At 40.1% G+C, this 22,562-nt stretch overlaps 1 protein-coding gene across 31 annotated transcripts in view; it reads right to left on the bottom strand.

Moving 5' to 3' along the window:
- Positions 1–22,562, bottom strand: part of NRXN3 (neurexin 3) — a 1,029,877-nt gene that overhangs the window by 29,131 nt on the left and 978,184 nt on the right. For 19 of the 31 annotated variants that reach the window (XR_009727556.1, XM_061367479.1, XM_061367494.1 and 16 more), the window contains one exon: positions 11,446–11,530. Coding sequence is in view for 29 of the 31 variants with exons in the window: in XM_061367479.1 (XP_061223463.1) it covers positions 11,446–11,530 (85 nt within the window). In the remaining 2 variants the exon portion in view is untranslated. The remainder of the gene's footprint in view (positions 1–11,445; positions 11,531–22,562) is intronic. The other 12 variants (XR_009727557.1, XM_061367482.1, XM_061367495.1 and 9 more) reach the window with 1 other exon arrangement.

Genomic DNA, 22,562 nt, shown 5'->3' with positions numbered 1-22,562 from the left:
AGCCTGCGCATGGCTTATTCCATTGCTTATGTTAAGTCTAGGGGAAAAAGTGCAATTTAATGAAAATGATGTCACACCAGTATTTCCTGACATGAAGATATTTGGCTTTCTTATCCCTCTCTTGCTTCTTTCTGTATTAAAGAGATTAGGAGTTGTATCTACTTTATAAAAATATGCAATACCATTACTTGTCATAGCAAGTGAAGATAGCACTTAGTACTAAAACCTTAACGATATCATAGTTGCTTGTATGCTTTGGTAGTTAGCAGTAGAGTATCATTTTGGTGTATTGCACAGCAATTTGCACCTGAATATCAAAGTCCATTAAAATATTCATTAAGTCTCCTTCTTTCCTTTCATCTCCACCTCATTTAGCTAAGAAGTATTTATTTTACCCTGCATTACACATAGGTAAATAAGCAATATAGATGCACAGTCACAGAAGGAATCAACATCAGAGCTGGGAGTGGCACACTGGAATTCAGGCTTTTTGTCCTTGGCTTTCACATCCCAACCTTCAGCTTCCTCTTGCTCATGTGACAAATGACAAAATGACAATAACAAATGTCACAACAGCTGAAGCCAGCAGCCTGCCTCAAGACAGAAGACAGAAGTATGAACTGTTTCAAGTGCCAGAAATTCATATATATACTTAGGGGGATAAAATGGAGCACAATGGGATCTTTTACTGCATCTCCTGTGCTTGAGGGAGCCTCCCATTCCCTGTAGCAGAGGGCCAGTCACAGACATCACACAGGCTACATAAGGCAAAAAAAAAGCAACCATTCAGCAGGACACAGCAGCGTTATTACAGCCTGGAGATTACTGTCCTGACGCCTGGACACTTGATTTACTCATCACAGTACTCCAACATGAAGGTTACCCTGAACTCCATGATTTAGGGGGCTACAACTCTGACTGTTCTGCTCCAATAATCTGCAACTTGAGCTAAAAAAAAATGTTTCTTTTCCTCCTAGCCTTGTAACAGGACTGACCTGGTCTATCTGACAGAGGGCAGTATTACACAAAATCATGAGCTTGTTGATTATAATATAATTTTATAAGCAGTTGCTTTATTTAAGCAACTGCCAAGAAAAAGCTTTAGAATCAGGAGGAATTACTCGTGAAATACGCAGAGATTTAAAATCTAAATGGAGTAAGCTTTAAATACTGATTGATTCATTTTCACTGTAAGTAATAGTACTCGCTAATGTTTCTCAGATCATATATGAATTGAGAAAGCTGAACCAAGCATAATATCATTGGTTCATATTGATGAAAGAGAAGCTAACTTCTTTTTATTCCTCTGTAAATACAGGAGATATATATTTGGTAAGTTAGATGAAATAATTAAATAAAGTCATTCTGTGTTGGAGATCTGAACATATCCCATCGCTTCCCTCTTCTGGTAACTCTTAGCTTATACAGGTAAGCCTTATGCTCGTGAGAAAAGTTCACAGATTTCATCATCTCATCTTCCCTGCAGAAGAAACTAATACCTGTAAAACAACTGGGATTTTAGCTAGGCTAAATGTATGTGTAAGCATGCTTTTTGTGATTTTGTGAACATTTGAAAGAAAACTGGCTACCTCTTCCTCTGCTAACTTCAGCTGATCCACTTATTCCAGCTGGTGTATCCTAATGCACTGAGACCTTCCATGCCACTAACATGGCTAGCACATTCACCAGAAAAAGAATTAAAAATACCAGGAAATGCACCATTGTACAAGCCTATGGACGTTTTTTTCTAACTAGTGTTTGAAGTCTAAGCTGACACCTGAAAACTCAACTGGCTTTCTGCTGCCTTATGCATTATTGCACAGATGGCAGAAGACACTCCAGATGTGTTTCCAGAATTGCGTTCAAGTTATACAAGCAAACATCTTCAAGACAGTTTTCACCAGTATCAGTAAGAGGCAGACATCACAAAGAGATAAACTGAAGACTGACCCCACAAAATGAAGGTGACCTACTCTTAGGAATCTTAAGCATGTCCTACATTTTTTCTCCTAACTGCAAATGAATGATGAACTGGGGATTTTAGAAATACATTCACATAGATGTCATTCCAGTTGCATGTACACAGTGACATTGCTTTCCCAAGTTTGTCTTTTAAAAACAGGCCTAGGTACTTTCCATTTAACACATAGCTTCCACCCTGTGTAGCATTTTCTGGTGCCTAAAGCACAGACAACAGCAGTCCTTAGTCTAAAACATCAGTATGCACACACAAATCCCCTAAAATGCTGTATAAGAAATCACTTTAGAATTATGCCAGTAAACCATTTCTAAGAGTGAAATGATAACAGAGTTCGAAAACTTGAAAACTGATCAGCTGCAAACTTTGTCTTTCTTAAGAAGCTGTGTGAATATCTTGCGACTTCCAGGCTGAAGCCTTGGGGTGACACTCAGAACGTCATTCAAAGCTTAGTGCCCCTTTGTGGACCCCACTTGGGAAGGTGGGGAAGGAAGGAGGAAAAGGGAAGGGGAAGAGGGATGATAGAGCTGCAGGGAGCTAAACACCAGCTTACAAACAGAGAACAGAATCACATAACAACACTAGACCAATGGACACCAAGACACACTAACAAGACAGATGGACACAGACAAGACATAAGATTGCTACTGAGAAATAAAATAAAATAAAGGCAAAAAAACCCATAAAATAAAGTAGATATCTAACATTGGGACTGCAAGAAGCAGTCAACAGTACTAGCATAACTCTTCCAAAAAGAAGAAATAATAATAAAATTAAAAAGTAAAATTGAAACGATATCCCCCCAAATCATACACTACGGACTTGCTCGGTTAGCCTGAATGCGTAGCTCTGATGAAACACAAGATGGCGTAATCACAGCCCATGCACCGGTTAATGAAGGCCATGGTTAGTTAAATCAGCTAAACTACAGCATGCCAGAACAATGATCTTGCACCGACCCAGAAACAAAAGATACGACAGATATTCTGCATTGCAATAAAATTCTTTTTATGCCATCTGCGGTTTGTAGGGCTTTCTTTGTTGGAAGAATTTTTCCTGGGAGAATGCAGGGGTGTAGGGGAGCCTTTTTGTTCCTTCTGGGTGTTTTTTCTCTGAACTCATTAAAAAAAAACAAAAAGAAAAAAAACAAACAAAAAAAACAAGGAAAAGGGGAAAGACGGGATAGAGACTTTGCAGAAGTTTAAAAAAGGGTAGGGAGAAGAGTAAATAAAACGAAAGGAGGGTAAGAATTTTCATTCTTATGCACACAACTTTCTTGGGATGTCTGAAAACGTGGATTTCTCAAGGATGGCAAGAAAAGATTTTGTTGCCTTTATTGGTTTGCAGATCTATATCTCTTTCTTGAGATGACTGAAACATTATTTTGTTGGAAGAACTCCAAAAATATAAATTGAAAAGGACAGCAATGATTTTAAAAATTAAAAAAAAAAAGCGGTATGGCACCATTACGAGCCCCCCCTCCAAAAATAAAAAAATAAAGAAAGAAAGAAATATAAAAGAAACCAAAATATCAATCACCAAAAATTCATGCGGCACAAGATGAGGTGAAACGACAGAAAATGTTCTTCAAATATATACAATGTATATATCTATCTATATATACACACAGAGTATGTGTGTATATACCGATGGATATACCTGTATAATTTTTTTGTTCTCCTTGCCCCACCCTACCCCAAGGCTAATTGGTAGATGAAACTATCAATTAAAAGTAAACAAATAAATAAAAGGAAGAAAGAAAAAACTGTAACAAAAAAGAAATTAACATGCTTTTTTTCACCAGGAAATAACAGTATCATGCATCTGTCCACGCCAGCGGATGCCAGGGTTAGATGAAGGCATGAATTTCTGTGTAAACATGTGACTGGATGATAGGGGCTACTGCTGATATTGGTCTTTTATTACTATAGCATATGCACACATAGATATATATGCACACCTTATATATAGTGCATATATAGATAAAATATCCTCATGGGTGGGGCCCTTGGAGCTTACATAGGAAAAAATATGCTGAAAACCAAAATCAGTATAAATTCCTAATATAAAATAAGAAAACAAAAATTCCTGTAAGTCATCTGCATGATTGATTAGTAAAACTTGATCATTTGGAGTTGTTTTGGCTGTAAGACTGTAGGTAGGAAATTCCATCAAACAAGTGTCACAACCATTTTACCCTGGGAAGTGCCCTGGATGAATTCCCCTCTGTTGTAGCTTAAGCACTAAACTCAGGACATGCTCATTAAGGTCTATATTGTATTCAGCCTGTGAGATGGGAAGCCTACTTCTCTGTGTGCTCTGAGGTACGTGCCCAAGGCCATTCCTTGTTCACAGTGTGAGAGCAGAACTTCTCGACAGACGGAGAGACTGAGGGTACGGTTTCTCTGAGGAGAGCAATGAAAATTCCCTGTCTGCTTCAAGAAGGTTGATGCAGTTTATTCAGGACAAGAGCCAAATTAGCTCTTCTCTTTGTTTCTTCAGTTAAGGTTTCTTCACTTCCAGAAGTGTTCTTTTGTATTGTGCTGGCTGCTTATAGACTCTTGGAAAAGAAATCCTGCTTGTTTTACACAAATAAGTCTCTGACCTAGGCAGCCTGCAGGTACCTTGCTCTGTAACTTGCCTGGATGGAAGCTTGACTGACCTAGCCCCTATAAATCAGGAAGCTGAAGTGGATGGATACAGGCCAACAAATTATATATACAGACAGCTTACCTACAGGATATGCATCTCCTGTGTATGGGTATATGCTACAAAACACTGTGTAACTTCCAGTGCAAAGATCTGTAGATTTTGGCACCTCTATTGCTGTTGCCAGTCACTCATGGGAAAGGCTTATCAATAATGCCAACCTTATCATGTATGAAGCCTTTTGGGAAACACAGAATAAATTCCTTAGGAAAAAATCACCTAGGAAATTGTTAGGTTAATAGGAAAGGAAAGCTGACAACTGCACCAGGTGAAAATGTAGGCTGTGTCAAGCCAGAGAGCTAGGATTAGAGCCCCACAGTCCATTTCAAGAGATCACATTATGGGCATCAGGCTAACCAGTGAATGTTTCTGTCTTACTGGTTTGAGCAGTGCAATGAGCAGCTTGGGCTATGACCCAGGTCAGTTGCCCAGCCACCAGCAAACAACCTGCTTTGTGCCAAAGCACTGCATTCATGGACATGCTTAACAGGAACAAGGGCAGTGGCATGAGGAGACAGCAGCTGTTAGGAAAGCATAACTGTAATCCTCAGGGTTTTGAAGTCCCAATAGAATCATAGAATTATAGAATCAACTATGTTGGAAAAGACCTTTAAGACCATCAAGTCCAACCATTACCTCAGGACTGCCAAGACCACCAATAAGATCAGATTGTTGGGGTGCTCCTCATTTGACTGGAAACAGGTAAGTGCTTGCTTTCTTCATGATGGCACTGTGCTTCCCAGTTAGGAGTAAAGATATTTCCCTTACAAACCTTTCGCTCTGTGAGAGCTGCTGGGTGACCAAACACTACCACATGGCTGTGTTCAAAAGCACAGGCTCACGACCCTGGCCTCAGCTTTTAAGAACTTGAACATTTGAGCCTTAGATCTCCCCAGAACAGGCCAGAAGAAAGGCCTGTACTCATACCAGAGAAAAGCATCATGTTTCTGGTGCAGAAACCAGAAGATTTTTGAACATGTACTGGGAAAAGTGACATTTCCATAGAGATAAGAGAGTGACTGCTCTCATCTGTAAGTAAATGTTTCTTCAGGGCAGATGAGCAGTTTTATGCCCTCTGTATCATTTACAGTAAGCCATTCCAGGAGTTCTAGATATCTAAGTGTATCAAGGTTTGTCTGCAGTAAATGAATAGCAAATAATTTTTATCCCAAACCTGCAATGGCTTCTTTTTCATTACGTAAAATACAGATGTGGTTTGGATTCACAGCTGTCACTACCATGTTTTAGAATAATTCCTTATGTATACATATGCATCCACAAGGGTGGATCCACAGTAGCATCTGTACGCTACTTCAGTCAGGAAAGGTCCTGTGACAGCTTGTGGCTTCTAAACAACGGGATCTACAGAAATCCCAACAGAAATCAGTTTTGGAAGAGGGCACAGAGTGGTAGCCAGAATTATACAATGAGTGTCACAAGCTAGCCAGTAAAATCCTGAGGGTAGCACAGTGAGGAAATAGCCTTTACACCATCTTCTTTTAAAGAGATGCAAGTGTCCAGATAGAGATCATCTGATTATTGAGATTCAGGTCTTGGTTTCAACAGAGTTAAGAGGCAATAAGACCACGCAATTGGCTCTCATACGGTATTTAGCCTTAAAAGAAGAGGACAGGATTTTCTGTCTTTTGAAATATCTTTGAGTACACCAAAACCAAAGTCTTCAAAAGGACTCTGTAGGGTACTGCATCTGATGCAGGACCGAGACCAAAGTAATATATTCAGATCTCAGGTTTTGATTCTGACCCATATGAAATAGGAAAGCTTTTTGTTTGCCAAGCAACGTTATCTGCTCCCCTTGTCTTGGTTTTCACAGCAGGTTCATAGTGATGTATATCATATCTCACATCTGCAGCAGTGAGTTCATTAACCTTTGCATTACTGGACCATGGCACAGAGGGTGATGGAAGACCAAGTCCTGGCACTTGGCAGAAACTCAAGAGCTTTAAAAGCTACACAATATCAGAGCAACAAAAAGGAGGTTGTGCTGGGTTATGTCACTTAATTTTCAATTTGCTGAAAAGGGATCAGGGAAGTCAGAAGGCAGTGTAAAATACATTGATCTGCCAAAAGAATAGGATGAAGCAACTTAAAGTGGGTCCAATTAAAAAAAAAAAAACCCTAAATAAATCCACCCCCCAACCCCCACCCCCCAAGAAAATACCAGCAAGATAATCAGAATCTTTTATTCCCATGATGTATACATTTAGGTACCAGATCTTGGTGTATGGACAGAATCCTTAGTTGGCTGGTGAAGTGCAAAGGCTGTGTTCAGACAAGCCAGCTTAAATGGATTTTGATAAGCTGGCTCAGATGGCTTTAATGCTCCAGAGTGGAATGGGCTGCATGAGTGCTTTGATACTGGCTGTATTGCGGACATCATTCTACCTTTTCTGGATGCATTGGGGATGGAAATAGTAAGACAGACAAAGAAACCTAAATGAGCAGCACCATAAACCAACTACTTTCCCTTCTAATTATGATGGAAGCAAGGACAGGTGGCCTGGGAAGAATAAAGGGATGTTGTCCGGGAAGCTAGGGACCACGTTAAGAAAGCTAAGGCCCAGTTAGAATTAAACTTGGCTAGGGATATTAAGGATAACAGGAAGGGATTGTATAGGTACATTGCGAATAAATAACAGACTAGGGACGACATAGGCTCCCTCCAGAAGCTATAGGGAGAACTGGCTACCCTGGATTTGGAGAAGGCTGAAGTTCTGAATGACTTCTTTGACTTCACTGGCAAAGGCTCTGACTGCACCACCCAAGTATTGGAAGGCAGACCCAGGGACTGTGAGAATGAAGACCTTGGGCCCACTGTAGGAGAGGAACTGCTTCAAGACCATCTTAAAAATCTGAACATGCACAAGTCCATGGGACCTGATGAAATCCATCTGCGGGTGCTGAGGGAGCTGGCGAATGAAGTTGCTAAGCCCCTGGCCATCATATTTGAAAAATCATGGCAGTCAGGTGAAGTTCCCGATGACTGGAAAAAGGGAAATATAACTGCCATTTTAAAGAAGGGGAAAATGGATGACCCGGGGAATTACAGACCAGTCAGTCTCACCTGTGTGCCTGGCAAAATCTTGGAGCAGATTCTCCTGGAAGGCATGCTAAGGCACATGAAAAACAACAAGGTGCTTGGTGACAGCCAGCATGGCTTCACTAAGTGGAAATCCTGACTGACCAATTTGGTGGCCTTCTATAATGGGGCTATGGAAATGATGGACAGGGGTAAAGCAGTTGATGTCATCTAGCTGGACTTGTGCATAGCGTTCGACACAGTCCCACATGACATCCTTGTCTCTAAATTGGAGAGACATCAATTTGATAGATGGGCCACTCAGTGGATAAAGAACTGGCTGGATGGCTGCATGCAAAGAGTTGTGGTCAATGGCTCAATGTCCGGCTGGAGACCAGTAATGAGTGGTGTCCCTCAGGGATCGGTTTTGGGACCAGTCTTGTTCAACATCTTTGCCGCTGACATGGACAGTGGAATTGAGTGCGCCCTCAGCAAGTTTGCTGATGACACCAAGCTGTGTGGTTTGGTTGATCTGCTGGAGGGAAGGAATGCCATCCAGAGGGACCTTGACATGCTTGTGAGGTGGGCTGATGCCAACCTCATGAAGTTTAACCATGCCAAGTGCAAGGTCCTACACCTGGGTCAGAGCAATCCCAGGCACAGCTACAGGCTGGGCAGAGAAGAGATTCAGAGCAGCCCTGCGGAGAAGGACTTGGGGGTGTTGGTTGATGAGAAAATGAACATGAGCTGGCAGTGTGTGCTTGCAGCCCAGAAAGCCAACCGTATCCTGGGCTGCATCAAAAGGAGCGTGACCAGCAGGTCGAAGGAGGTGATCCTGCCCCTATACTCTCCTGAGACCTCACTTGGAGTATTGTGTGCAGTTCTGGTGTCCTCAACATAAAAAGGACATGGAACTGTTGGAACAAGTCCAGAGTAGGGCCATGAGGGTGATCAGGGGACTGGAGCACTTCCTGTATGAAGATCGGCTGAGAAAGTTGGGGCTGTTCAGCCTGGAGAAGAGAAGGCTGCATGGAGACCTCATAGCAGCCTTCCAGTATCTGAAGGGGTCCTACAGGGATGCTGGGGAGGGACTCTTCATTAGGGACTGTAGTGACAGGACAAGGGGTAATGGGTTAAAACTTAAACAGGGGAATATTAGATTGGATAGAAGGAGGAAATTCTTTCCTGTTAGGGTGGTGAGGCACTGGAATGGGTTTCCCAGGGAAGCTATGAATGCTCCATGCCTGGCGGTGTTCAAGGCCAGGTTGGACAGAACCTTGGTCGGCATGGTTTAGTGTGAAGTGTCCCTGCCCATGGCAGGGGGATTAGAACTTGATGATCTTAAGGTCCTTTCTAACCCTAAGTATTCTATGATTCTATGATTCTATGAATGAGATAAGTTTATGCTTTTGGAGGCAAAAAGTACCTGCATATCCATTTTCATTCTGGTGACCTTGTATGCCAGCACCTCTGAGAGCAGAAAACCTCAAAATCTGAAAGTGCAAATTTCATCAGCGAGGACCATCTAGGAAACCTTTTTAACTTATAATCAGGCTAACATTTATTGTCAGTGCCACAGTAATTACCAAGAAGAGATTCGGATTTCAGTGCCTTATGTGAACCAGCATCCTATGAAGGAGGAGTGGGTGTGATAAAAGATACTGGATGAAATTTTCAAGAATGTGTAGTGGTTTAGAAGAGTACCTTCAGCAGATTTTCAGCAAATCATATTATTTTATGCAGCAGAAATTCAACTATTTGTAGGCATGTACAGCTGCTAACTGTAATCTTTAGCAGGATTTTTAAAGGCAAGTCATCTTTACAAATCCAGTGTGTACCTATTTGTAGCATTAAATTTCTAACTCTGTCAAGAAATAGGCCTTTTTAGTCTGGAAATACTGCTCTAAAGCACTCTGAAATTTCATGCTAAACATCTGTTTTACCAAATTTCTCCTCAAACTTTGATTTTTCCACTGGCAGCACAAGCTGAAAACTTTGTTATTACCATTTCTAGCCATTGAAGTAATTGTTATTTCTGTGTTGAAACATAAATGACAACAATGTACACAATCTCATTTCCTCCTTCAGTTGAAATACTTGTCAATCAGATTAATAATAAAAAGAAAGTCCTGAAATGTTAGTGAAGCTTTAATGAAATGATTCCTATCCATTCACTTGCATACCAGTGGTGGTATGTTAGCCTTTTTAGCATAGTCCTATTAAGATAATGCCTCACTTTCATGATAATCACTGTGCTGGTATTTATTTAATTACTACTTTTATTTAAAATCCAAGTACCCACACTATTTATGTTTCACAGTCAAGTATTATTTGGATTACTTTTCTGCTATATGGGGAGATGAAAAACTCATAGAGATCTGTGAAAAAAGAGATGGGAGTAGGCTGAGTTATCTGTTAGCATTAGTCGTTGTGTCCCTGTCTTTTGTGCCATCACAGGGGAGTCAAGAATGCAAGTGGAAGTTCCCAGCTACAGGGCAATGCCAATGTCAGGTTACTGCAGGACCAAGTTCTATCAAAAATGCAGGTACAGCATGACAAATTGAGAAGAAATATGAAAGCACTAGCCTTAGGTGAATTTTAGTATTATTACTGTATTAACCAAATAGCTTCAGGAAACTAGAAACAGAAGATTTTAATGCTTTCTTGGGATTTTTTTTTTTTTATGTAATCAGCCCAAATAAACCAAAGCAAAACCAAACAAAACAAAGCAAACCAAAATATCTCCGAACCCTAATCTATTTATATGTTTCACTTCTAACAACAAAAAAATTCTAACCAAATTTCTTCTTTTTCTTTTAAATGTACACAGAAATTCGATGATGTCTGTTCTCTATTATAGAAATGCTTAACTCATGGCAAGCCTCAAAAAAGAAGACTTGAAAAAGCCTGTAAGAAATAAAATTGACTGCAGTTGCCTGCTGGATATCACATCATATATCTCACCAGAAAGAAAAGCCATCAATTTATCAAAATGTATCTGAAAGGGAGAAGTTGAGTCAGTTCCACATGGCTGGTCCTTCTGACTCTTTAATGGATACATTTTGAAGCATCACTGCAGGTAACAGGGCAAGAATTACTACTAATTTTGTTATGTTTGAAGTATGTTTTTGTGCTCCCCAATTTCTTTGGGATCACACAAAACAAAATTAGTACGAATATGTTACCATGTTAACTGTAATCAAAATCCCATGGACAAATACATACTTTTATAGTCCATCCTCAGAGCAATTAACAAAGATTAAATAATGCTAATAACTCATTATTGCTTCACATTTGTTTCTCTTCTGTTTTTCAAACATTCACCCTCCCCACTTCATAAATCTTATTATTTGTCACATGCCACATTGGTATTTTTTGTTACCCACTGTGTCAGTGAAGTAACTACTACAAACATGTGAACTATTAATTAGCTGGGAATACTTTCAGGAAGTTTGGCTTTCCGTGAAAACAACTTCATATTAACAACATAGCAACTATATATCTGTATTTTGCTGTTGCCAAGTCCATGGGATCTGATGCTTGGCTGTATAATTTTATTTTATATACAGTGTATATATACATACATGTATATATATACACATATACACACATATATATACATATATAGTTATATATGTATACATTCACACACATATAAATATATGTATGCATTGTTTTTTTGCAAATGAAATCAGAAAGCAAGCAAAACAAGACTGACCTGACTTACCTGTACTGGGCTCACAGTCGATGAAATCTTCATCATCACTGGAACACTCAGCTGATGAAACAATGTCGTCTGTCGTCTGGCATGTGAAGGAAAGGAATGAAGGAAACAGAACAGAGAGAAAAAAATATAAGATACTTGCAAGTCAAGAGGCTGGTACAGAGGCAGCTAAGTACACAGAAAAAAAAATGTTTCAGAATTTTCAGAATTTCAGAACTTTAAAAATATTTGTACCAAGCATTCTAGATATGCCTGCATAAATGTGTCCTCCACAGAGCTGGAATCTCCTGTTGGAGCAATAGTACTTATCCTGTTGAGTATTTCAGGTGTGCTAGGGTGTGGTGTGCCCTGCCAGGCTGTTTAGTTTAGCAGGCAGACCATGCTGTGCTGTTGAACACAGTAAGTACAGCTAGTAAGCAGGCTACGACACCTGCTTGGCTGGCAAACTGTCCTCCCACAGCCAAAATATACGAATCCGGCTGGAGCATGCTGGGCTCCTCGACAAACACCAATACCAGGTAGGACCAGCCAGAAGGCACTTACTGAGAGACTTACCATATGAGGCATGTTCAATCTGAACATGCTTTCTGCAAACTAAAACGTAGACTCAGATAATATGCATCATCCAGGCAGCTAGCAGTACTCCTTGCTGTGTTGCTAGATGCATCATTCTGAGGCAGAGATAGGCCCTGCTCTCCTAATGCACCTATTCTTGGGCTGTGAATCCTTTATATTTACCCACATAGTATATATCCGTGCAACCAATTTGTTGCACGATGAAGAACTGCTGCATGTGTCAGGCACGCTCAACATGCAACCTCACCTGCTTGCTTGACAAGTGAACAGGGAAGTGACTGTGACAGGGCTGACAGACTTAAACCAAACTATGACTTTTCATGACCCTCACAGATTTCAGCACATTCCTTTGCATTTCAGCTGGTGATATTTTACTTCTGTTTTTTTTTTTTTAATTTTTATTTTTCCTGCTGGTCTAATTAATGAGCAGCATGTACTGCAGCATGTTAGAGAGAAGTGCACCGGCATCTCTTCCCATCAGCCCTCCTGCTTTTAATTGCTGCAATTAGTTGAATTAGTAATGCAGACCATCAGGGGCAGTCTATGGCAGCCTCTGGACACAGGTTGTAACGCTCCTGCACACAACACAAAATTAGCCCAGTTCAGCAGCCTTGGCTCAAGCCACGGCTTCTGCTGAAATTGTCTCCCTTAACAACTTTTCCTTGCAGAGAGCTACCTGTTCTGCTGAGCAGTAGGATCAGAGGGATGACTCCTGAAACAAACAACTAAAATGTTCCTCACCATGCAGGAAGCACTGCTGAAATCTCAGCTCCTCAGGAGCAGGGCAGCTGTACCTTAGTACATTGTACTTTAGCACTCTAAAAAAACTTTCCAGCCTTAAATAAGGTCTCCTTTACATCCCTATGTCTGCTATGGCTGTCTCCAACATGCTCCCTCTTCTCTTTGTGTAAGTGTTCTGAGGTCTCAGCCTTTGCTTCCTGTGGACTTAGTGATATCAAATCCCTCTGTCCCCTGCCAGAAGCTCCTTGTTCTCCCTTCTCTGTATTCTGAAAAAAACAGAATGGAACAGTCAGCCAGAAAGATCAGATTGAACCTAGCGTTCCTTCACTCCTGATTCAGTGGCTTAGAGTGAACCAAAATAGAAAAATAAGATCAGCAAACTGGCTTTAAAAGTTTGCCTGATCAGTGAGAGGTAAAGAAAAGAGGAATGCACAAAATAGAAGTTTATTTTCTATAATTCTTCTGGACCTGTAATGTATATTTTATAATGCATTATTTATTCCAAAGGACAACAAATCGCTTTATAATTTATACAAACAGTGATCACATCCTCCAACAGTGAAATGCAGCTGCCCCTGGGTAGAAAGATGCTAGTTTTTAAATGCAGCACTGTAATTTAGCCCAATAAGTCAACAAAACTATACTGCAAGAAGTGTTTTAAGCAGGTGAAATGTAGCTAGTAAAACCAGACATTTATATTAAGTTATCTAAAGTACTTGTAAAAGAGTAATTGGTTTTGATATCCATGTTGAATTTAGAACATATGAATTTTACTCCTAGTTGAAGATCACATGTAAGGTCTCATAGAATAGTGATGATTTGCTTCAGGCAGAAAATAAACTTAAAAATTATAACAATGAGTGGTTGTCACTTATCAACCGCTATACTTACCCACTTCCACATTTGCTTACAGAATGATAGAATCATAGGTTCACAGAATAATTTGGGGTGGAAGGGACCTTAAAGATCATCTAGTTCCAACCCCACTGCCATGGGAAGGGACATATTTCACTAGAACAGGTTGCTCGAAGCCCTATCCAACCTGATCTTGAACACTGCCAGGGATGGGGCAGCCACAGCTGCTTCTCTGGGCAACTGGTTCCAGTGCCTTACCGCTCTCACAGGGCTTTAGGCAATATTAACCTGGAATCAGCTCCAGCAGAATTGATAATGTGATTCAGCATTTGTAAAAAATACAGAATTCCTTTATAACTCTTTTTCTTTTTTTTTCTTTTTTTTTTCTCCTCTTGCTCATTAGGGCATCGTATGAAACAGTGAGGTAGCGTGCCCACAAAAAAAACCCCAGAAAACAAAGTTTTAGATGCATTTTGGAAGTCATCAGCCAAATTAAAGGTAAAAACATTCATCCAGAGCTATTAAATACCCTATATCCAGCTTGGGAAGTCCCTGTCCCACAGACACTGAAGAAAAAGTTATCACGATTTCCATTGTCCTGATCAGGACTCTCTCCCTGATGTCCTGCACGTAGCAAGGGCCAGCTGCAGGGTGCTAGGTTTAGTGAGCTTCTGTGGCCTTCCAGCCACTCTCACAGATCCTGAACATGGGGGATGAAGAATTTTGAAGCCAAAATGAATTCTGAGCAGGAGCTGAAAAGTCATGAAGCCTGGTCCTTGTTTATCTTCTTGATCAGTTTCCCATCTAATTATATTCCCATCTAATTCCATTTTAGGACAGCACACGCAACATGTTTATGCTGCATTCTTAGATATATGTTCTAAATTTCCTTCTGTAAAATCCTCATGCAGCTTGTGTCAGTTCTGAACAAAGGAGGACACAGTCAGCCAGACCTGGACAAAATGCAAATGTGTGACGTCCGATACTCATCAACCCTGCCAACTCTGACCCTTATCTGCACTTTTTTTGTGACTGGTTCCAATCCTATTCTATCAATTAATCTCTGACCTTTTCTCCCATCTCCACTGCATGCTATTTCCCCTAATATTCCAGTTTTTCTTGATCTGTAATTGCTGTTTGTCCCATGCTGCTGATTTCATATGTATAAAAATGAGTGTTCAAAAAAGAGAAAAACCTCCAGAAGTGGTGTTAGACTTAAGACAAGGTCATTAATGAGATCTCTAGAAACCACAGAAAAGATAAGTACACTAATCTGTCTTGCCACTTCCTATCTTGTGTTTTTGATCTCAGTACTTTCCATCGCAATTTATCACTGATTTTCTACTCCCATCACATATAGGTTTTCCATGCACCTTATGCTCAGAATCAACATCTGAATCATCCTGGAGGAATAAAGCTATTTTGGTGAGAAACAGCAGCAAATTCCTGATCACAGAAACCTCCAAAAGACCATAACTTCTTGTAACTGGAATCTGTACCTTTCAAAACCCTCCTGGAGCTAAGAATTTTTAATGGATGATTATTGACCTTGCTGCTTCCACAAGACAGGAGAGGCTAGTGAGCAGCGATGCTAGAAATCTCTCCACTAAGACAATTTCTTCTTATCAGAAATGGCTCACCCTGTGAGGCAGCAAGCAAAATTAGCTATTCTGTTTCTGGTTCCCTTTCCCCATGTTTGAAATGGGGTTGATCATACTCACCCGTTGCCCCCAGGGGATGTAAACAGATTAATTCTTTAATGTCTGCCCAGTGATCTAGAGATGGTAAATGCTAAACAGGCACCATGACAGTAACAAAACTTCTCCATATACTATGATGGAAACAATGTTTGTGTTTTCATTGGAAAGAACATGAGAGAGAAAATATTTTCCTATTCTATATATTAGCTAAACTCTATATTAAAAATCATAATTCATACCATACTATTTTAAAATATGTATTTCATTTTTAAAGAATCCCAGCTTTGAAATTACTTGGCCCTGTATTAAAGGCCATAAAACTAAAGATAGGTATTATAATAACTTTCAATAAAATCTCTCTCTGACAGGAACCCTTTTTATTCCTTCCTCTGAAAGATTTCTTATGGCATTTATATTATTATTTTTTTTCTCTCCCTCTCTCCAGTGTTTAATGAAATTGCCTTGGAACAAAACCAGGGTAGGAGAAAGTGCTAAACTCTGAGTCCACCCTGGAGGATTTATGGACATATTTACCTCCAAATTCTTTCAATTTCACTGAATTGGCACCCTGTTCCTTTCCATGAATTATTACCTCTGTAATCACCTCCTCCCAATTATTCACTCTAAGGGCCTCTTCAATCTTGCCATGGTGATGGTTCTACACCTTTGTTCATTATGCTGTACTTACTGGTGTCGGATATAAAGCACAAGGGAATTTGGGATGGCATGGCAAGACCTGCTCAAGATGACTCCATTTCTGTCCAATCTTCCAAGTGCTCAAAACCCTAATTTATGTGTCAGATCCACAGCCTTTGCCCCTTTGTTATACACAAAATGGCAGATGCTGAATCTTCCTTTTCTCAAACGCAAAGCTTTTTTTTGACACCTTGCTCTGTGGGTGCACCATTATTTGAAGATACAAGGTCATTAATGAGATCTCTAGAAACCACAGAAAAGTACACTAATCTGTCTTGCCACTTCCTATCTTGTATTTTTGATCTCAGTACTTTCCATCACAATTTATCACTAACTGATTTTCTAGTCCCATCAAGCACACAGGGTAAAATAAGTCCTGTCACAGAACAGCTTTATGAAATTATAAATAACGCACCCAAGAATGATGGAGTTCTCATTTCTAGTGGGATAGAAAAGACAAGGACGCATAAATTCAAACCCCAGACAAATTCCTTCAAAAGTACATACTTGGTAGTTGCTTCACTTGGTAAAGTAGGATAGCCTTTTGCTTGAAACTCATCTGCACACTGTACACATTACTTCCAATTCAACACTATTATTTGAAAAGTAAATTTAAATGCTTTCTTGCAAAAGAAGTTTAAGTCTCTTTGCCACCAAGGAACCACAATTTACAAACTTTCTTGAAATATGACCACCACAAAATGCCAGGCACAAATAACTTCCCAACAGTGGAGAAATATATTTGTATTAATTTAGGCGGTACATTTGCCTTTCACACCTCAGATGTTCCTAGCTGAAACTCAACAAACTTTTCCTAAACGCAACCACTTGACTCCCTCCACTTTTCCCATAATGCTATATTTTCTGATTATCTCAAATTTATTATGGGATATGGTTTAGCTAGTTAGAGCAAGAAGGTATCATTGCTGTAGACCTGTTCAGCCCATGGGAACAAATCCAGGTCATGCTCCCAGGACAATGACTTAAGTAACCAGCAGGCATAGACCCTTCAACAGTAGCCCAGTAAAAGTGCATTTCCTGGTTGTGTGTCCCCGGCTGGACATAAAAGATTATTTGGTTGTCAAACTGTATCATGAAGTAGGGATCATGAGAGAGCTACCCCTTAACAAAATCAGCCATTTGTCCATTACTGTGGCAGACAAGAGATTAAGTTACTAGCCAGTTAAGTAAGAGAAGGCAAATAATAATCCCCCCAATTGTATGTCAATCTAGAGTCATGGGCAGTCATGTTTAAAAAGAGCCTTGGAAGCTGAATTAGTCCTTTGAAAACCAGAAGCCTGTCTCAATAGAATCTATAGTGCATCAAGACTGTAAAGTCTGTCTATTCTTGACCGGGTTTGATACCAAATTTCAGGGACTTTGCTCTGTCCCTAAACTGTGCAAAGATTATGGGTAAAAATCATGTTTCTGCCTTTTGTCTCTGTCTGCTGGCAGTGGTAAACGTGATGATGTTGTGAGGGAGTGTGAGCAGAAAGAGAAGGGAGGCCAAAGAAAAAAGAGAGGGCAAAAAGGGGAAAAAAGGAAGTAGGGAGGATTAATCCGCCTGTTGTTCAAGACATCCTGACAGGGGAAAGAAGAGTATTGAACCACAGCAGCTTAACCTAACTTCAATGCACCTTCCCAAAAGCAGAAGGAATGTAATGGTACGTGGTGGTTTGCTGATAAGCAAATCCTTCTAAATCCTTTCAATTTATTTCTTGGCCTGAAGAAATTACATACTATTTAGGAGATAAATAAAACAAAATATTAATTTCCAGGAACCTAGATTGGTTGTTTATTGATTATATAAGCACACAGCCACTTGCTTTTCTGTTTCTTTCCCAGTATAACAGTGCTCCTTTCATCTTGATCTGGCAAAGGATCAACCAGCTAGTCCTTCTCCAAATTACTTAGTGCAACCCTCAAGATTTGCAAAAGTTCTGAACTGGACTGTAAAATATAATTTCTTGGCTTAAACACAAAAGATGCAGCTTTGGCATGAGAGGAGACTCTTTTCTGTCCTTTATCAAGCTATTGCTCCTTTCCACATTGCTCCTTTCCACATGCATTTGCTTGCTTCCAAAGAAGTACCTTGAAATGAAAGTTGTGTCTCTATACACTGAAGTAAGTATCTGAATATACTGCCTCTTGGAATTTCAGAAGGGTAGAATTTTCACACTGAATGTCCTTTTTCATCATTTGATATAGCTTTTTCCTCTTCCTTATTATATTTTTATTTCTTGTTGAAACAAACCTGTCACTTGAAACAGAAACCATCAGCCTTGTTTAAGCATAACCCCAGTTATGCAGATGGTGGTGATGCAGCTGAAAACTCATTAAGAAAGGTACACTAGGTGTACTTGTCAGGAACTAAATTAATGACATCACTTAATCCTAAAAATTAAGCCATTACAGCAGAATACACAAGAACTCCCACCCTAAAATCAGTGAGAGCTGCAGGAAGGATAAGACTTCTGAAATTCAGGCTCTGCTCAGGGATCTGGTTTTCTGAAAATCACATCAATCTACACAGTGCTGTTTTCCAATGTTTTTCCAAGAATCTTCAAATGGAAGATATTTCTTTTAGGAAATGCTCTGAAAATAGCTTCAGAGTAGTCTTCCCTGTGTCAGGATCCCCCTCAGAAGAACTGAAAACCAGACAAAATGCACTGGGCAGTACAGGCTTCAACCTACCCCACTTACCAGCATCTCCTTAAAAGTAGCACTCAGGAAGCAAAAGCTGAATAAAGATTCCCAGAAATATGTAGGAAAAAGCCACCTTATTGCCAGAATTTAGCATCCTGATGGTATGTATCCTAGCTCTATGGCCACAGTTTGATGTGTTAAACTGCCACAGAGATAATTTCATTAATATGCTGGGCTTTGAATGACACTTGCTGGAGAACACCTACTTCACCAACAGAAGGGCAGGACAGATCACTGAGGAACAGTAACATCTTAAATTGCCCCAGTCCAAATTGCCAAAGACATTGAATTACAGCCCTCATGTTACTTAATTTTACATTCCTGACATTGTCATAAATTCACTGTCTGATGTCGGGAAAATTGCTTTCTTTCCACATATTTGTACTGCTATAAAATGGGAAGAAAACATCTATGCTTACTTGGCATAAAATTAGATTTTAGTAAACATTTCACATTCTCAAAGCAAAGCCTAAGTACACAAAATTCCTTTACATTTAGTAAAGGGAAGCCTATGTTTCAGAAAGTTAGAAACTCAAATGATCTGAGATGAATCAGCTGCCCTTTGAAGACCCAGCCTCTAGTAAGAGTAAATGGGTTTTCTTTGCGTGCTAGCTTGCACTTAATAACTGTGTCAGAAGAATATTTTTCATTTACACTTTGCTCCTTTGCTGGAAATCAATATGTCGTTTAATGGCATTTTCTCCCGGACGTCTTTATTTAGCTTGTCTTTTCTTCCTCAGAGGGGAGAGAGTTGTATTTGATTTTGTTCTATTATTGATTGGATCACTCCGAGCAAGAAATAAATAACTAAGTATAACATAGTAGCTTTAATGACAATCTCTTAAGCCTCAAAATCTGCACATGGTGTTGCATTCCCCCAACACATGATTTAAAACAAACAAATCTGTAAATTAAGGTTACTATGTAGCAAAGAGGCAGTCACATACACAATGTAACTGGCATTTCTATTTATGTGCTCATATAATAAAACTGTAAAAGTCCTGTTTCTTTCTTTGAAGCAGTACTCCTATTGCTGTAGTATCTAGTTCTGGGATCTCATAATCTCTTACAAATGAGGCCTAATGAGAAAACAGAGATATGGGAGATCTTCTTCCAGCAGACATCTTTCACTAGAGAAAACTTAAGCATGTTCACATATTTATCACTGATGGCAAGAGACAGTATGGACTAATACTGCTGCATGACATCCTTGTCTCTAAACTGCAGAAACATCAATCTGATGAATGGACTACCCAGTGAATAAAGAATTGTCTGGACGGCTGCACACAGAGAGTTGTGGTCAATGGCTCAATGTCCAGCTGGAGACCAGTAACGAGTGATGTTCCTCAGGGGTTGTGCTGGAACTGATCCTGTTCAACATCTTTGTTGGTGACATGGACAGTGGGATTGAGTGCGCCCTCAACAAGTGTGCCGATGACACCAAGCTGTGTGGTTCGGTTGATATGCTGGAGGGAAGGAATGCCATCCAGAGGGACCTTGACACGTTTGTGAGGTGGGCTGATGCCAACCTCATGAAGTTTAACCATGACAAGTGCAAGGTCCTACACCTGGGTCAGAGCAATCCCAGGCACAGCTACAGGCTGGGCAGAGAAGAGATTCAGAGCAGCCCTGCGGAGAAGGACTTGGGGGTGTTGGTCGATGAGAAAATGAACATGAGCCGGCTTCAGTGTGTGCTTGCAGCCCAGAAAGCCAACTGTATCCTGGGCTGCATCAAAAGGAGCGTGACCAGCAGGTCGAAGGAGGTCATCCTGCACCTCTACTCTGCTCTTGTGAGACCTCACTTGGAGAACTGTGTGCAGTCCTGGTGTCCCCAGCATAAGAAGGACATGGGGTTGTGGAGCAAATCCAGAGGGCCACAAGGATGATCAGGAGGCTTGAGCACCTTCCATATGAAGACAGGCTGAGAAAGTCAGGACTGTTCAGCCTGGAGAAGAGAAGGCTGTGTGAAGACCTCACAGCAGCCTTCCAGTATCTGAAGAGCCCACAAGGATGCTGGAGAAGGACTCTTCATCAGGTACTGTAGCAATAGGACAAGAGGTAACGGTTTTAAACTTAAACAGGGAACTTCACGTTGGATATAAGAAAGAAGTTCTTTACTGTAAGGGTGGTGAGGCACTGGAATGGGTTCCCCAAAGAGGTGGTAAATGCTCCATGCCTGGCGGTGTTCAAGGCCAGGCTGAACAGAGCCTTGGGCAACATGGTCTAGTGTAAGGTGCTTCTCTCTTAATTTCTCCTACTCATTATTACATAGGTCACAAACAGCATATGCAACAGTAAGTTTCATAAAGAATACCCTTTTCTATGGTCCAAGCTATGGCACTTAAAATCTAAAGTGACAGGGTATGCTATTCATAAAGTAACAATAAACATAATCACTCTGAATAAATGTTCCTTAAAATAACTTCTGCAATTATTGTAAGTACCTCTGAGTCCAGTAAGATAAACAACTATCTTTGAATATTTGCATTAATGCACTAGACTACTCTTTCCAGACAAATATTTCTCTTTCTCTCCAAACACTAAAACACTTAGTAAATGGCATTTAAATACTGTTACTCACAAGATTCACACATTAGCTGACAAGGGGAAGGGGTCTGCCATGCACATTTAAATGCAGAATAAACATAACACAGGATAAATAAATGCAGAATAAACCTTGGCCCACTAGGTACATGTCAGAACTTAGAACTTCTCCCTGAATAACATTCTAGACAGAGCAGGGAAATAGCCACTGAATTCCTTTGAATAGCCACAATAGAAAGGGAAATAGCCACTGAATTCCTTTGAAGAAGTATATTACACATACCTGTTAAAAAGTCCATAAATAGTTTTTGTTTATAAACAATAGGAAAATTCACAAGCACAAAGAAGGTCCCAAAGATCACAGGTTTTCCAGAAGAGTGACAGCCTTTTAACACAAGTTCGTCCTTCCTCTTTAATATAGTATATAAATATGGTCAAATCTAATAAAAATGGACCTATTCAGTTCTAGACATTCTTTCTTCTAGGAATACCTCTGTCAGCTATCTGATGCTTAAAAATCATGCTTTCTTATCATTAACTTTTTTTTCATTCCTTCTGAAATGTGAATAGACTAACAACTTTACTACGGGGATAGGGAACTGACTTCACAGCACATGCTAGCAAAAAACAGTCAACAAAAACATAGAGCAGCCACCCAAATCAGTCCTAACACCACCAGAAGTTACAGAGGAAAACTTAGGAAAGGTAGAGAGAGAAGTTTGTCCATTCTCCTCCAATCCTAACTTAAACAAAGAGAGATCTCAACAAAATAGTCCCATCAAACATATACCCATCAGGTCAAAAAAACATACTTGGTCCATCAACTATTGATGAAGCCAGGTAACCTTCAACCTCCTGAGCTGAGAAACATAATAAATGCCTCCTGGGATCCCATTAAATTTGAACTGAACTTCACTTCAATGCCACATTAAGTGGTCCAAGCTGCAAATGGTTGTCATGCAAGAAAATTCTGCTATTGAGTAGGCAGACTCCCATGCACAACAAACATGGTGAACACTTATCCCTGCTGGGTTTCTCTGCAGCCCCTGCCTAATCAGAACATTTGCTCTCCATGCTGGATAAGAAGGCCATTTTCCTTGCTTTTTTATTTAGCTCTCTATTGTGTTTGATTAACTGTAGTAAAGGCAAATCAATCTTTTGTGTTTGTGTAAAATGAAAAAAAAACAGAACAAAGTTAGCTTTAATGGCCCAATATATGCTCAGCTGGAATTCACTTACTGAGCAAGCGAGCTAGACAAAGGAATTCAGGCAGCTTTAAACACCACTGGGAAC

This window comes from Neopsephotus bourkii, unplaced genomic scaffold (assembly GCF_033783945.1).
Source record: "Neopsephotus bourkii isolate Nb327-2 ecotype Australia unplaced genomic scaffold, CSIRO-AGI_Nbou_v1 NB_1376, whole genome shotgun sequence".
In the NCBI taxonomy this organism is placed as follows: Eukaryota; Metazoa; Chordata; class Aves; order Psittaciformes; family Psittacidae; genus Neopsephotus; species Neopsephotus bourkii.
Note: the sequence above shows the minus strand (reverse complement) of the source record. Positions and strands in the feature narration are given on the sequence as shown.